General features: G+C 40.3%; 1 protein-coding gene across 6 annotated transcripts in view; it reads left to right on the top strand.

Annotated features, from left to right (window-relative positions):
- The window catches only part of DISC1 (DISC1 scaffold protein), a 167061-nt gene that overhangs the window by 39137 nt on the left and 110758 nt on the right, over positions 1 to 17166 (top strand). For all 6 annotated transcript variants that reach the window (XM_079971816.1, XM_079971811.1, XM_079971812.1 and 3 more), the window contains 3 exons: positions 2716 to 2951; positions 8760 to 8814; positions 12631 to 12733. In XM_079971816.1, coding sequence (XP_079827942.1) covers positions 2716 to 2951; positions 8760 to 8814; positions 12631 to 12733 — 394 coding nt within the window. The remainder of the gene's footprint in view (positions 1 to 2715; positions 2952 to 8759; positions 8815 to 12630; positions 12734 to 17166) is intronic.

The following is a 17166-nucleotide window of genomic DNA, read 5'->3' as shown; positions in this document are numbered from 1 at the left end:
CACCTGTGTAATTTACTTTCTTAAATTTAATTGGCTATTGGAAATTAGTTGAGTGGGAGGGAAATAAAACTTTCAAAGAAAATTTCATTTATTCTTTGTTTTGTTTATTCTATCAGTGTCTGATCTATGAACTTCATGATTTAGGTTCTTGAAAAAGTAACTTAGAAGTTTGACATGCAATGATTATTATAAAAATGTTGTTCTTGCCTAACTATTTCTTATACGGTTTAGAAATCTTCATTTTCTTCTTCTATTAAAATAGGAAATATTCACAATCATAACTAATAAATGTAAACTTGTAAATGTTGACTTATGATGTAGCTTTTGTTGTAATTGTTTTATCAAAAATAGGTACAAGTTCTTTGCTGAAGAAAAAAGGCTGGGTTGTTAAAAGCCAGCAGGACTACCTGTTCATGAACCAATGCAGATGTAGTGTGTAATGTTCTCTGTTTCAATGATGAGCAGGTCAGAGGAGTTGAAGAAGAAATAGTTTTATTAAAGAACTATGTACAATAGGTCTTCCTTCCCTGACTATTTTCTCCTTCTGCCTCTAGCTGAGCCTTCTCCCTGGGCCTATCCCCTAAAGTAGTGTTATAGTCACATTATTCTAACATAGTGTATTCTTGCCCTCCACAAAGGTTAAGGGATTGGGAGTGAACCATGGAGTATAGCATCATTCTGTGGTTTGGTCATTAGGTGACATTAGACCTAATTGTATTTGAGTAGAATGAAGAGCTGCTTGTTGCTGTTCTGTTCTTGGTTGAAAGAAAAAATAAAGTTCCTGTTCACTTTTTTGACTGGCCTGTTCTCTAAGCCCTACATGGCACCTGGAGTTGTATGCTGCCTCCCCTGTTCTAGAATGAATTCCAGCTATCCTTCTCTAAGCATTATTAAATGGTTTAAACCAGGAATTTGAAACTTCCAGCTCACAGGCCAAACTTGACCTACCAGGGATTCAGATTTAGCCTGTGAGATGTTAGGTTTGTGACAGGTTGGGATACAACTGCCAATGCGCAATCTTAAATCTTAAAGTGATTGCACATTGACAAGGAAATCAGACTGGATTTTCTGCACAAGCAAGTTCTCCACAGGGAACTCACTTGTGCAGCTGATGCCTGTGGAAAGCCAAAGCCTTAGCTTTTAAGCACCACAAGCCCTGCAAGCCCTGCTGGGTGTTTTGAAGTCTTGATTTTGGAACGTCAGATTGCCTAATCAATCAATCATTATGACTTTATTTGACAGATGTCATCAGCCCTGCCCATCTGTCAAATTCAGCTCACAAGGCTAGTATCCGATAAGGATCTGGTATGCAGCACCAAAATGGTTCTGCACCCTGATTTAAATAAACATTAACCACACTTAGCACTAACCAGATTTCACTGTTAAGACCCAAACCCAATAGCTTCAAGTTACAAGAAAGAAGATTCAAATGAAACATCAGGAAGAACTTTCTGATAGTAAGAGCTGTTTGACAGTGGTGGATTCCAAAGGTTTTTAAGCAGAAGTTGGATGGCCATCTGTCATGGATGCTTTAGTTGAGATTCCTGCGTTGCAGGGGGTTGGACTAGATGATCCTCAGGGTCCATTCCAACTACACATTTTTATAGGATTTGAAGCTAGATTTAGAAACTGCTTTTTTACTGGATGGGAAGATTCATGTGGGAGTGGCATACAAAGCTGGGCCCAGCCTGTTGATCTTTGTGCACCTGAAATAATAACAACATTGTTAGAGTGTACTTTTTTATGTTGTGTCACATAGCTGTAATTTTGGATTTTAGTCCTGTATCCCCCCTACAAATGTTGTCAAATATTTAACAATACAGAAGTTATATAACACCATTTCCCTCTTTATTTCTTTCTCCAACTTTACCAGCTAATGGAAATTAGTACGGTTGAGTTTGGAGATGTAGTTTTGTTAACTGAAGACCATTGGGTTTTTGGCTCTATTATCAAATCAGTAATACAGAGAATGAATTGTTTGTGCTACAAACCTGATTTTATACACAAAGTAACAGGCCTGATGACCTTGAGAAACACTTGTGTGTGCTGAAGCACTACTTTTGTCTGTTTTCCTGCTGCAAAAGAAGCTGTACAGCAAATAACATATGTTTCAGGCAACACAAGTGCAAACTGAATTTATTGGACTGACTATTTCAGTTCAGAATGAAAAGCTCTTCTTCCTGTGCTAATTAGTACAACTGCAAAGCTGAATTAGCTTTCAAGGGTTGGCATATCTTCAGAAATGTGCCTTTACAAAGTGACTGACTGTTGTTGCTTTGATTCATGCTGTTAGCTTGTATTTGTTTAAACATATTGATCCTAATCCTGAGAACATAATTCACAGATAAGCTTTCTTTAAATCAGGAGGACTTACATTAATAACATTCAACTTGAGTTTCATTGGGTTCAAGAACTTCATTGGGTAGAACTTCAGCTCTTTTCAGACATATTGAGTCACGTGAGAGATTCTTTTCTATGGTTCTTTCCCATGTGACTGTGACATGGCTGCACATATTGTAACCATGTGGGTGAGGTTCATTGGGTGGGAAAGATGAGCCTGGTATCGATGATATTCATAAATGCATTATAGCCATGTGGAGAATTGGCTGGAGAATTGGCTCTTGCATGTGTTTTTGTGTGTTTGCACCATTTGGTATAATTTATCGCACTCCTTTTTTAAACACGAATGCACAATTCTCTCTCTACTTCATGCAGAAAGAAATTGAAATCCTTAGAGCAAGGCTGGCTGTTCTAGAAGCTAAAGATCAACAGCTAAGGAGAGAAATTCAAGACCAAGATCAGTTCATTCAGATGCAGGACTGTGAGTTGTCTACCTTGCTTAGCTGGGTATCGCTTGGAGAGCTGCAAGAAATAGGCGAAGCCTTGACTGAAACTTCAAAGGCATCACAGAATATTCCGTGCACTTTGGATTTACCAGAGTCCCTTAAAAGGTATGTATTATTGTATGATACTTTGAAATCCTGTATAAAAACTTTGATGTATTGTTTTCTTCTGATTTCTCTCTTATAGGGCATCTTACCTCATCGGAAAATACATGAAAATTTCTGTTTTTAGCTTTAGAGCCTGATGTTCAGGAAAGCTGCTTTGGGGCATTGGAATGATTTTGGTGCTACATAATATTTTACCAGGAATTGGGTTTACTATAGCTATAACAATAGTCACATAAGCCATTCATTGATAACATACATTTGTGATGGCATGCTGAAAACTTCCTAGCCTTGAAAGGATCTACTTCTCTTGAACACCTTCCCACATGGAGCACCTTCCATGTGGTTGTTTTCCTCCCAAGAAGCTTGCATCTTATTTCTAAATGAGGATTTCATTAGTGCAGAGATGGCCAAAAGGCAATCATTTCATCCCCTGTGCTGAGTAAGAAGCAGCATTATCAATCTTTTGTGCCATTTCCATCCTTACTGGTGTCTTTCCCACGTGTCATGGGAGGAGATTATTTAAACTGTTAAATAAAGACTCAGGCAGTTTATTATAGTGCAGGTCTTTCATTTTGATATAGTGATTTGTCCTGCCCACTAGGCAGAGAAGTGGCAAAATAGGTCCCCACACCCATTTACTGACCTCTGATCTCAAAACCTTTTATCATATTGCAGCTGAAGACCCTCATTATTACAGAAGAGAGGTGACACGCCCTCCCCACATTACAAAGCAAATGTCATTCACTTCACATCATGCAGAAAGGGGTGGGTGTCTTTAACTTAGCATAATGGCTGATGGGGTGAAAATGTCTGTCCTGTCTTATTTCCATTAGTTGGTTATAGAATTCTGTAAAAAAAGAAAGAAAAGACTTTAGGGTCAGAGAAATCAGTTGCATATTACATTGATTTTAAATAATTTTTGCTGCTATTTGTCAATTTCAGTTGGAAAATTAGTCAACAAATGCGGGAGTTAAAGTGACAGCTTTTGGATTAGTCAGTTGCTATCCTGCTTTGTTATTGACACAAGTAGATACATTGAGAAGGACATTTTTTTTATTGCATGCTTTGATGAAAAAGATCAATGGAGGTCACATCTACAAAACTGAGATTAATTATCACAGAAACCACTTATCTGTATGTATCTTGCTTAGCTTTCATATTTTTTAAATTTAATCTTCTCATCTGCTTTCCTGTTGCTCATTCTTGGCTCCCTTGTATTATACTCAAGGGTAATGCCAAAATACTGATTTTGGATTAGGGAAGGGAGTGGGAATCTGGATGCCAGTTCTAAAACGGTGCCTTGAGGGCTGGATAGTGTCCAATATTTTTTTAAAAAAAACTTGAACGCTCTGTTTTCATTCCCACATTCACCCCCTGTTTAGCTGTTGCTGGTTGAAATGCGTCCAGAATGCAAAACCTGTTTTATGGATGTTTTAAATAATCTGGATTAATATTGTCATGGCCACTGGCAGTAGGATTTTCTCTTGATGTTTCTGATAACCACTCCATTCAGCTACAAGAGCCCTTAAAGGTTTGTCTGAAAGAGGTTAATTCAAAGATAATCTTAACTGCTTGGGGCCTGAAAGGCTTATTAATTTGAATATTGTTCAGCCACATAGTAATTCTGGTTGAAGACAAGGCCAGCTTGTGCCAATTACTCTCTCTCTCTCTCTCTCTCTCTCTCTCTCTCTCTCTCTCTGTGTGTGTGTGTGTGTGTGTGAGAGAGAGAGAGAGAGAGAGAGAGAGCTCTGCTTGAGGAAATTAGCGTGAAGAAAGTACTATGATTGTTCAATATGTTCATTAAGCACTATGAAAAGTGGTGCCCTGAAGAAATATCTATTGTCAGTAGGAGGGCTGTCACCATAGAACTTATTGTAGCATAAAATATACATAAATCTTGGTTTCATTCAGATTTGGCCACAAATCTGTAGAGAGCTATGTAAGCTGTAAGGCAGGGGTCAGCAAACCTTTTCAGCAGGGGGCCGGTCCACTGTCCCTCAGACCTTGTGGGGGGCCAGACTATATTTTGGAGGAAAAAAAGAGCAAATTCCTATGCCCCACAAATAACCCAGAGATGCATTTTAAACAAAAGGCCACATTCTACTCATGTAAAAACATGCTGATTCCCTGACCTTCCACGGGTCGGATTTAGAAGGCAATTGGGCTGGATCCGGCCCCCTGGCCTTAATTTGCCTACCCTTGCTGTAAGGTGACTCACTCATCTGTACTAGGTATTTATGTTTTGTTCATCTCATGTTTGGCTCATCTCAAGGATCTGGGGCAAGTTGCAACACCAAATCCTGTCCCTTCATAAGAAAAGCAATAGAATAAAAATCCTGCAAAAACAACTATTACCATAGGTCATAACAAGCCACCTAAATTTGCATGAAATGTAAAATTATTCTGCTAGTAGCATAATTCCAATTACCAGCCAGATGAAATGATACTATTTTGCAATGCTGGTGGAAAATATTCAGATCCATACACTAGCAGATATCCCTGGAAACAGAATTCAGCTATTTTTTGGATTTGCTAGCCAATGTTTAATATCCCTTTTTGTACTTTCTTTTTTATACCTGGTGTGTGGATAATATGGGTATCTAAGGATTTGCCCAAGCATTATAGAACTCAAGGGAGTCTTTAGTTTTGTGCGCCTTTACTTTCAGGTTTGTCAGTAGCCACAGGTAAAGCAACAAGAAGGAGAAAGTCTTAGAAATGTCACCTCCCTCCTGACTTTTCCATTCCAAATGGTAAATTATTTGGAATATGCATAGGGACATAAGGAGGTGTCTTAGACCAAAGACCATCTGTCCATCTAGCTAGGTATTGTTCTACATTGATGGGCAGCAGCTCTCCAAGGACAAAGAATATTTCCCAGCCCTTCCTGGAGATGCTGGGGATTCAACCTGAGACCTCCTAGATGCCAAGCAGTTGCTCTACCACTGAGCTATATGGAGTGCCAGTTGGACAGTTATTCTGTGGTCTTCCCTGTCTGGAATTCCTTACTGACAGTCATTTCCTCCAATGGCTTGCCTTCACTTCTGTACTTGACTTTGTAGGGCTTCTGCTGCAACCTCCCCTCCTAACCTGCCTTTAGGGTTTGCTGCTGTCTTGCCTAGCTGCTGGTGAAGCACAGTAAAGTTGAGTATTCTACCTCATTCTACCTCATTTTAGCTTATTTTTACTCTTCATTCAGAGCCAAATGGCTCTTTGGTGAGCCACATCTTCAGCCCAGCTTCAGTTGTTCAGCTTTTGATTACCTTTTTTAATGCATCTGTCAGGGAACTGCCATCGGAGCCAAGGGTGATGGTAAGGCTCCCCAATGACGCTGGAGAGGGAACCAGCAAGGAGAGAGGGAGAGCTTCCGCTGGGGAAGGAAATAGACGTGACGCCAGGGAGGAAGGGGAGGCTGAGGGAGCTTCGGAGGGAAGGCTCCGGGACTGTTCCAGCGAGACCAGCGGGGAGAGCACAGGACCTCCCCTTGGGACGCCCACTCTGCGCAGAAAGCTTCCATGCAGGGAAGCTAGGTGGCGACTTGGTGTCAAAGAACTTTTATGTTGGAGGAAATTCAGGAAACGCCCACTGACGGCTTTCTCTGCCAGTGATTGAGACAGTCACGGAGTGCTGACTGTCCAGTCAGGGGAAAGTTTTAACCAAACTACTCAGCTTGGAGCAGTTTGCGCCTTACGCACAAGCAATCCCAAACCCCATTACAGCATCTATGGCTATTTTGATGCATGACTTGCACGTGTGATTTATCCTACTCATGGAAGATGATAAATTTGTATGCTGCGGTCTGAAAAGGTCTGCATTTATGAATTCTGCATGTAAGCAAATAAACCACTGGATATACAGACCAAACCTTACAACCTTACATTAGTTTATGTATTTTTCTGCATTATTTGTGGCAGTTGTGGAATGCTCTCCCCAGGGAGGTTCACCTGATGCCTTCATTATATATCTTTAGGCACTAGGCAAAAATGTTCCTCTTCAACCAGGTCTTTGGCTGATTAATATTCTATAGCCTTTTAAATGTGTTTGTGGGAGGGGGCTTTATTGTTTTGTTGTTTTCGTTTCAACTATTTATTTGTGCTTTTATCTTGTATTTTTATCATGTGAACTGCCCTGAGATCTGAAGGGTCGTATATAAATAAAATGGATAAAAATAAATAAAATAAGTATTATTACACCATTCTTACACTTCCTTTCACTTTTATGAGAATTCTGTTCATCTCTGAAATTCTAAGAACCATCGCATTAGCACCTATTTCCCTTTTTGATATTGCAAGTAGTCCTTAACCTTAGAACTTTTTGTTAATTGCCAAACTGTGTCTTGTTAAAGTATCAGAGCCCAAAAGCTGTTTAGCCAGCGAGGTGTAGTGGCTAAGAGCAGTAGACTCGTAATCTGGTGAACTGGGTTCGCTTTCCCGCTCCTCCACATGCAGCTGCTGGGTGACCTTGGGTTAGTCACACTTCTTTGAAGTCTCTCAGCCCCACTCACCTCACAGAGCGTTTGTTCTGGGGGAGGAGGGGAAAGGAGATTGTAAGCCACTTTGAGACTCCTTAGGGTAATGATAAAACGGGATATCAAATCCAAACTCCTCCGCCGCCTCTTCTTCTTCTTCTTCTTCTTCTTCACTTGAAATATTGATAGTCTCACTTTATGGGTTAACAATCACGTTATGCTATTTGGATTAAGCAGTAACTTTTCAAAAGATGTAACGATTGGTAGGGTAAAGTGAAAGCGCCTGCAGAGAATCCAGTATGAGTCTACTTCATTTTTATTGTGTTTTCACAATGCACAATTGGTCCAAGAAGCATTCTTTTTTGGTATAATTCATGATATTAAAACAAGTTTATCCAAAGGTAAATAATTTTTGTAAAAAAACAACTTTAATTGTAATGAGCAGTTGCTTGATAAAAGATGTGCAAAATTGCACATGGAGAGGTTCACAGATAAGAACTGTAATCATGCCAAGGAGTTATTGATTCCTTGATTGATTCATATTGTGCAGACTTTGCTGAAGGGCAAAGAAATCATTCCATTTCAAACTTTTAATAGAATTTTGCTATATATCTTCCACTGAGGCAAGCTTCAGCAGATAGAAGCCCCTGGAGTACAGTGTTTGCCTTCTTTCAAAGGACTTGGATTAGATCTATTTTGAAGGTCATGGCTTTCAAAATGCCATTTGTGGAAAAAATTCAAAAGTCTGTGGTAGAACCAGTGTGTACTGCTGTTTTGGAGTCTCTTCAGCAAATAAAATATGATCGCCTCCTTAGGCACCCACACCTGCTCACCAACATCTTCTAGTTGTCTTTTCAGATGTGAGTGTGGATTATTGGTGTTATCCCACAGTGAGTTAGCTTTCTTTTCCTACCCCCCGCCAGCTTTATTTGGTAATGGGATGCTACAGTTTCTGATGGCCTCATGCTAGAAACAGGCCTTAAAATATAAAATTTAGTGGGCATGGTCACGTCAATCTTAAGTACTTTTTATGTCCAGCCCAGGGTGGGGTAGAGATTAAAAATATGTTCTTCATAAATTAATGTGATTTTGTGTGACCTCTTCTTTAGAGCCAAAAAGTAACATAGGAATACTTTTAGAAATAAATACATACATTTAAAAGTGCTTAGCTTTGGATGAGTTGGGCTGTAAAGAAACGAATGGGTGTTTTGGTGTAACAGACAATAGTTTCAACTATCTGAGAGAGTTGTTATGGGATAAACAAACTGGAATATTTGTTTTTGTTTCTGAGATGTTGATTATCCAATAATGGGAATCTTTTAATATTCATTTAATTTTTCTAGGCTTCAAGAAAAAGAGCAATCGCTCAATATGTCCATTAAACATACAGCTGCCAGAGTAAGTGCACTTTAACTGCTATATTTGTTTCTGTAAATGTAAGGCATTAATGAGGCAATTAATTACATAAGTGTAAGGAAGCAGTCTGTGAACAGCTTTCTAAAGATCTTGTTTTTAATGTAAGTGATTATTGGAATGCTGACATTATGCTAATTTGGTCAGTGTATAAAAAGTGAAAATGTGACAGCTGGATAGTGGGTGGAATGGTGCATTAAATATTTTATTTCTTAGCTCATGCAAAGGAGAGATAATCAGTGAGCCGCCAATTGGAAAAAATTAACAGGTTTATGAGGGTTTTGAATATTATTTAAAACATCCCCCCACCAATCTCCATTTGCAAAGACTGTTGGAGTGGCTTAGAATAGGATTAATAAGAACAATAACAAACAAGACAGTCTTTACCCATCAGCTTGCAATCTAAAGGACACAACACAAAAGAAAGTGGGGATTCAGCGACAGGAGGAAAACAAGCAGGCTCAGGCATAATTTATTAATGGTGCTTGTAATGACAGACCTGAACAGAAACAGTTCAGTGATACAGAGTTGAATGATGCTGCTCTTTCAGTAGAGTTGATAAGAGTGAGTGCTACATTCCCTTCTCTCCCTCTGATTGCTCATATCCCTGTTTTTAGCCATCATTGCAGTAGTTAATGGCCTGGTTTACATGTCACACAAAGCCAAACATGCAGGCACATGGAGAGGAGATTGCAAATTAACGTTACCAGATTTTTTTCAATGAATCTGGGGACACTTTAGATACACACATACATGTATACATACTACACATTCGGGACGTGTTGGGTTGAAATACTGATGCTGCAGTGATGGTTGTGGCAGAGGGGCAGCCACCGTCTTTACCTCAACCACCACATTTCCCCTTCCTCCAGGGCTTCTATCTCCTTTCTCCATGAGTCTGGGCAGCCCCTGAGTTGTTGATTCTTTGGCAGTGGTGGGGAAGTGGTGCACGTTAGGTCAGGCATTGAAGGCGGAGAAGGAGGGCCGAGAGTATGCAAGTAGGAGTTGGGATCAGGGCTGCTCCAATAGGCAGCATGAAGCCTCCCTTCACAGCTTAGTTGCTGGGGTCAGGGAAGGTGGAGGCAGCCCGGAAGATGCATCTTAGAGCCCTTGCACCACCATCATATGGAGACTTCTGGTGAGTCAAAATGGTGGGCCCCACAGCAGCGAGCAGCTCCTGAAGCCAGCCAGAGCCAACTGCGCTGCCAGGCTGGCTCCAGGCTGGTGAGGCTGCCGCTGCCACGTTTCCCGGGGACATTAGATGAAATCCGGGGACATTCCAGGGGTGGAATTTGTCCGGGGAAAGATTCGCAAATCTGGGGACTATCCCTGGGAAACTGGGACGTCTGGTAAGATGCTTCACTCATCAGTCGTTCAACTACAGTGCTGAGCTAAGGCATGGATAATCTTAGTGTGTTGTTTGAAACCGGGCTTGTGATTTAACTTTCTTCAGAATAACCAAGATTTGTCCTGTGATTTACAGTTCATGGAGAACTAAACCACAAGCCAGGGTTTGGACAACATGCTAAGCCAAATCATGCTAGTAAATTTAACAAGAAGGCTCATTCCTACGATTCTAAGAGGTACAAAAGTGCTTTGATATTAGGAACTGAACTGCTGCTGCAGTCTTTAGGACAGATTGCAAGAGGAAAGGAAGTGGTCCATCACTCTTCCACGCCCTAAGAAAATGCATTACTTTTTCATGTTAGGGTTTCTCAGAATGTTGGAGCAGCAGTTCCAGTATTTGGTCCTACCTCAGTTCACGGAGTAGGCAGGCTTCCTTGTACTGTCTGAAGCACAACATGCTCTTCTATTAGTCTTGAGAGTCTCGGCCCAATACTGTGCTAAGCAACCTCTTCACAATAGCAGGGAGGATTATGATGGTACAATTGTTTATAAATGTTTCAGAATCCATTTTGGATTCAGTGGAGGCCATTGAAAAGTTATTTGGTGTGAAAACTGTCCATAGAATATTCTGAAATCAACATTGCTGAATTAGAACTGTGCAACTGCCTCATAGATTATGCAGTTTCATCTTGGAAAAGTAATATAAACACAGTGGGTTCACTGATTTCTATGGGTACTTAAAATTGCAGGCTTACCTAAAAATCTTGAAAGCCCAGAATTAAATAGCATGTAGTGTCTCTTACTCTTGCCACAATAATAAGTAACTGATTGTTCCCTCCCCCTACTGCATGGTCATAGGAAATATGTGCTATTTATGAAGATACGTAGCATTTCAAGTGACTATTGAGCAAGACTTTGTGATAATGAACTGAGCAGTCAGCCTTAGTCACTTTGTCCCCTTCAGAATAAAGCCAGGCCTGGTCTGATGCAAAGTGGCGATGCCTCACTTGGATATGAAACTCTGACAGAGGTGCTGCCTTTGGCATCAATAACTCAGCACTGCTTCCATCTCTTTGATTTTTCTAAGTGATTGTTACAGCAAATACTGAAGATAGCATGACATTTTGAAAGAGTGAGTTAATTTTAGTATTCTAACACACACTGCTGCATCCTCCATTCCTGCCACTATTGATTAGCTTCATATAGGAGTGAGGTATTATACGGAGCCTGGCTCTCTGGGCTTAGAACACTATAGTGCTACTCGGAGTGGCTTATTTAAATGCCAAAATGGTGGCAGTTCACTGAAGGAGGGCAGTTGGCAAGGCAGAGCCACAACAGCAGTACTGAGACAGTCGGTGGAATCAGTACAGAGCTAGCTAATGCTAACTGAGCTTAAATCTTTGGCCATTTTATTCTTGTTGTTGCTTTCAAGGTTTCTTTCTTTTCATGTATAAACCAATATACATACTTAGTTAGTCCCAAGTAAGAACAAATAATATTTATTTTTGGGCGGTTGTATTTATCTGATAGGCACTGAGCCACCTGTGTTTGGCATTGGAGGAAATGATGCTTGTTTTTAGATGGGAAGGGGTTGAAGACAGTCTCTTTTGCAAATTTAATTTATCTATTTCACCTGTTTATATACTGCTTAATCTCTGAAGTTTATAAGTAGTGTATGTAAAATTACAAAAAAACTAAAGAGTGAATAAAATCAATTAAAACTTAATCATAAAAGCATAAAACTTCCTTATTGTCTGCTGAAATGGAAAGGTCTTTGTCAAACGTCTGACATTCAACAGGGAGGTGACTTGTAATGTATTATTTCTGCTTTGATTCTTTGAATAGTTATTTGGCGCTCTGCTAGCACCTTATACTGCATTCCTCTTCCCAACAGATATTTGTGCTAGCTGTTCACTCCAGCAAGAGAATTGGGCTCAGTTTCTAGGAACATTGGTCCAGCCTGCGTGACTCTGCCCTGTATGTCTTGTGGTGGAATGCTGTTTTAGCTGTTCCATAAGGACAGCAAGAGTAGAGAGTAGGGCCGGATTGTTAATCTGAACCAAGTATTTGTTTACTTTGATCTTCAGCCATTATGACTGTCAGCAAGATATTTACAGAAAGATCAAACATCTGCAATAATTTTCCAGCTTTGGCCTCTTGCCTGAAATATAGTCTTACAGTATCTGCTTGTCTGCTTTGTTTGTGATCATCATTTTTCCCTATTTGGGCAACTGTTAAGAGAGTTACTATTTCTGGGGATTCTGTGGCAAAGCCCTTGAATGGCAGGATGAATGTCTTGCAGCAATATCACACATCATTTTTTATTAACCTTTGTTGTCATGCTGTGTAATGATATGTCATGTCTGTAAACCAAGACAATTTGAAATGCCTTTTTTATTCCCTTATATTTTTACATGAATGAATTATATATCATGGCTGTCTGCCTCAATCTAGGTGTGTACCAGTCAGAAGCTGTGCAGCACTTTAAGGAGGAAAGTGAATGATATTGAGACTCAACTACCCACTCTTCTTGAAGCCAAAATGCTTGCTGTTTCAGGTGATTTTTTTTAACCAAGTTTTCAAGAAGTATTCATACAGCTTGCATAGATGCAGACAGAGTTGCAAGGCGTTGTAAAGAATCACTATAATAAGACCAAAACAACAACAACAAAACTCCATCAACTATCCATAGGAAGCTCAAACTTACTCAGGAAAAGGGTGTGCACTAGGTGTTATGGCATTGTCCAGTGTTTATTTGAAATAAAGTTATGACCATAAATATTTCAGAAATTAATCATACCAAATGAATCTTTATGTTTGGTTTCCCTATGTACTCAGTTTGGCTTCATAAGTTTTCCAGCCAGTGTTATGTTCTAGACCAGTGGTTCTCATTTGGTGGTCTGTGGCACCATTCACATATGGGGGGGTCTGCAGTACTTAGTTAATTTGGAGCCACTATTTTAGACCTTTGTCCACCATCCTTGCAGCAAAAATGAAGTTTTGTACCACCAGTATTTGGATACCTCTGCAACCAGCAGCAAGGCTGTTAAATCCTTATGCATAACTGTCTATAGCCTCAGGGTTAATTGGCAATAAACCAATACCCAGATTCATCAAGATTAATTGTTGGACTTTGAATGGGATCTCTTGGAATTTCCTTGAATTTCCCAGGATGTATTAGCCACTGGGCAGTCCTACCACATGTGGTTAAAACTGCCACTTTATATTGCATCTCCTCTAGCAGGTAAGTCCTTATTTGTCTGATTTAGCTTTCCCAGCATTCCAGGTAATTTTTGATGAAAGGTTATTGAATCTTCCTAGTCTCTAATGGTGAATTCTTCATCATGACCTGCATGTGTAAAGAAAGCAGGAGAGAGTTCTTCTAGGTAACAGTAGTTTTGTTTCATAAACACATGAACACAAAGAGGTTTGAGAATTAAGATGCATCTGATTTAAATGACGTTCCACAATGGAATACAGGAATTGGCAGCTTCTTATTCAGATCGATAAGCAGCTAATGCTGGCAATGGAAGAGCTATTTGTCTTCAGAGTGCATGTGAATATTATTTATGAGCAAAACAATATGTGAATCTGAACTTCACAACATATTAAGTTGTTATGATCCCCCCCCCCCATAACAGCTTTTTATGCCATGAACTTTGGATTACTGTAGTCCCTTGCCTTTTTTTTCCAGTAGGGGTGAGAGAGAACAAATTATGCACAGTCGTGTTTACAATTTGCAGAGTTGACAAGCAGAAAATCTCTCCATTAGGCAACGAGCCAGCCCAATGAATGGGTATATGGTTCAAGAAGGTCTCCCATCAAAGAACACTGTTGTGATGTGTTTTCTGCATGCCAAGAGGATGCATATAGCTTATGATTTTTGCACTCGCCAGCACATATAGTGTTGTGTAATAGCACTTTGTACTTTGAAATAAAGTGAGGAGTTGTACCATCAGCTCTTGAAATATTCTTAGAAAGGCTGTACACCTATGATCTGACCACTTCAGCTCCTCACATTCTTCTCTCCTACCCTTCACCATGCTGCCCATCTGGCCTCTTTCCACAGCTGGCTTCTCTTATTGGGCAATTAATACTTTTCTTAGGCTTCCAGTGAGTTTTGTCTCTGCTCTGGAGAGATGCTCTTGCATCTCTCAGAGGGGATTAACGTTGAGTGAAATTATATGAATCCTATATAAATTACTTGGTGTGTAAGAACTTAGAACTTTTATATGGTTCACAATGCTTTCCTACTAGCGCTCTGTAGTTTCAGTTTCAATAATATTTGATGTATTGTTCAATAGCAATGGGGGGGGGGGGAGAAAAAGTATGGATTGGGAGCATAGTGCATGTGGTTTGAACTTAACCTTTCCCACGGTTCCTGAAAAAAAAAGCCCTCTGCAAGCTGCTGTTTGCTGAGGGAATAAAGAAGATATGTAGCAAATAGTCTGGGGAAGGAGGAGTTACATTGTGACTGTGGCATGAGAGAAGGGATACAACCTCCTTCAGCGTAATAGTTCTGTAAAACAAATGTACTATTATGTCCACATTGCAAATGGGGCCTGAGACTGAGAGTCATAAGTTCATCGCTGACCCTGTTTCCCCCCTGAAATGTCAGTATCGTAGGTGGTTCAAGGACTAATTTGCATAAGCTACACATTTGTTTCCTTAAGACTACCACATGGCCTGACTTTCAGAATCTCTTCTTATACGGACTTGCAGCTTCATCAGTTTGTGGCAGTGTGGCTAATTACAGATCTAGGCTAATTACAGATCTAATTTCTTCATGGCCACTTGGAAGTGTTTTTTTTTTTTTTTTGCAGTATTGGCTGCCTATAGAGCAGTGCTGTCTAGAAGCTTGGGGCTGCAACTATCAGTCTCAGCTTGCATGACCAATGGTCAGGGATGACTTGACTCATGTATTGCAGAGGGTTGGACCTGATGACCCTTTGGGCCCCTTCCAGCTGTACAGCTCTGCGATTCTATGAGTTGTAGTTCATAACATCTGGAGGACACTACACTGTCTACCCCTGAAATAGTGGATAAGGTTAACATGGCACTTTTGTGTTTATGTGGTTCTGAACTGCATTAATGATGCCTGTATCTGGGGCTTATTCCTGCACGGCTGTCTAGCTTCCATTCCATATGTTAAAAGCACCTGAATGCCTTTTATTTTCCGCACTCTTTTAGGGAATAACTTCTCATTTCTCTTTTGTATAATTTTCAGTTTAAAATATTTTACATGATTTTGTTTCATGTTGGCAATGTGTATATTTTATTGTTTATAAGTGTCTTGTGCACAGCTGTTTGGTGTGCTATAGAAGCAAAATTATTTTCATTCTCAGTCGTGGGTGGGCAGTAAGGGGTTGAGGCAGACAGCAAGCAGTTTACCATTCAGTTATTTGCCTGGGGCAGCTGCTATCTATTCTGGGCAACCTGCCAAGTGGCAAATTGCATGGCTGAACTATATGTACAGTTTCTTTCAGCAGCATTATGTAGGTCTTCATCACAGAGTTTGTACCCTACCCAGTTTGTACCCCACCCTAGTATCTTGCTTCGAATGGCTCAGATTGAGTCCAGATTGATTGACAGCTAATTGAAGGTGACTTGCCTGTCCCTGGGTGGGCCTTGAAAAAGATTTTGACTCCAGGCTTGTTGCTTTAACCCCCAAATCTTCAGGCTGCCTATTTCATTTATTCATTATTTATTTTGTTTGCAATTATTTGTTTCTGCCTTTCCACTGAAATATACCCAAAACAATTCCAAAAAATAAAAACATATAAAATTGCAAGAAGCAACAAAATAGCAGTTAAAATTCAGACCTGAAAAAAAATCCTCAGCATAAAGACATTTATTTCCTTCCCTTTTCCAAGGACATACAAATAAAATTGCTTTCATTTGCTGCCTAAAACAGAGGAGGAAAAGGGCCAGGCAGACACCTCTGGGGAAAGTATTCCAAAGTCTGTGCACCAGTAAAGTGTTGTAATTGTTTCATCTTTTATGCATTATAAAGGATGATATAGAAAAATTGGCAGTGAAAGAAATACCTCCATATAGCTTTACACTTGGAAACACAAGCATGGACTTCTGCTAATATTCTTTTGTGTTTATTTGTTTTCATTTTAAATAGATATATTAATAGAAAATTGGTGCAGGAAGCTAGTAGTTGCTATATGTTGTGCTACAAATGTCAAAGCAATAAAGGAAGCTGCAAAGTGTGTGTGTGTGTGTGTGTGTGTGTGTATACCGGTATATATGTGTGGGTATATATAAATATATAATGCAACTGCTATTTTTAAAATATTGACCATCATTTGATCATCTTTCTCTGCTTTTTGGAAGATACTTCCTTTCAAATTATTGGGAAAGGGACTTCCGGTCGGCGCCAGCGCTTAATGGCGGTCCGAGCCTCGAGCTCCGAGGCAGGACTGCTTCGTTAGTTCGGGTCTTACCCGCTACGGCAAGCGGGGGACCCCTAAAATCACAGGCGCGGAGCCTGTGAACAAAGGAGATTCGGTGGGCACCTTTTGCGCCCCCCGGCACTGTGAGGGAGCCTTTTTAAAGGCTTCTGAGCGGCATCGGGGTAAGCGCGGTGCTGAGAGTCGTCACCCAGCTAGCGGAGCGAAGCCGCGTCGCCATGAGCGGAGAGCGCCGATTCCTTCCTGCAATTGGAATTGGATTACAACACCCGTGAGTAAGATTGAAAAAGTAACGGGACATTAGGAAAAAAAAAATTCGGCTGAAAACGGGAAAGGCAAAAATTAAGGAAGTCTGCCTCCCCGGAACTGCAGAAGAGATAAAGCAACGAAAATCAAGCTGCACTTAAAGGGAATCTTTCTAATTTTTTTAAGCTGTCAAACTGACATCGGACTTAAAACCTCCCCCCAGATTGGCAGGAGAAGGGGGGAAGGGACTGGAACGTTGTTAACCTGCTGGAAAATTAATGGAAAATTAAGACCTTCCATTGTCAAACCCCCTGGGGTCGGGCTG

This window comes from Podarcis cretensis (genome assembly GCF_951804945.1).
Source record: "Podarcis cretensis genome assembly, chromosome: 3".
Lineage (NCBI taxonomy): Eukaryota > Metazoa > Chordata > Lepidosauria > Squamata > Lacertidae > Podarcis > Podarcis cretensis.
The sequence above is the reverse complement of the archived record's forward strand: the minus strand, read 5'-3'. Positions and strand labels throughout refer to the sequence as shown.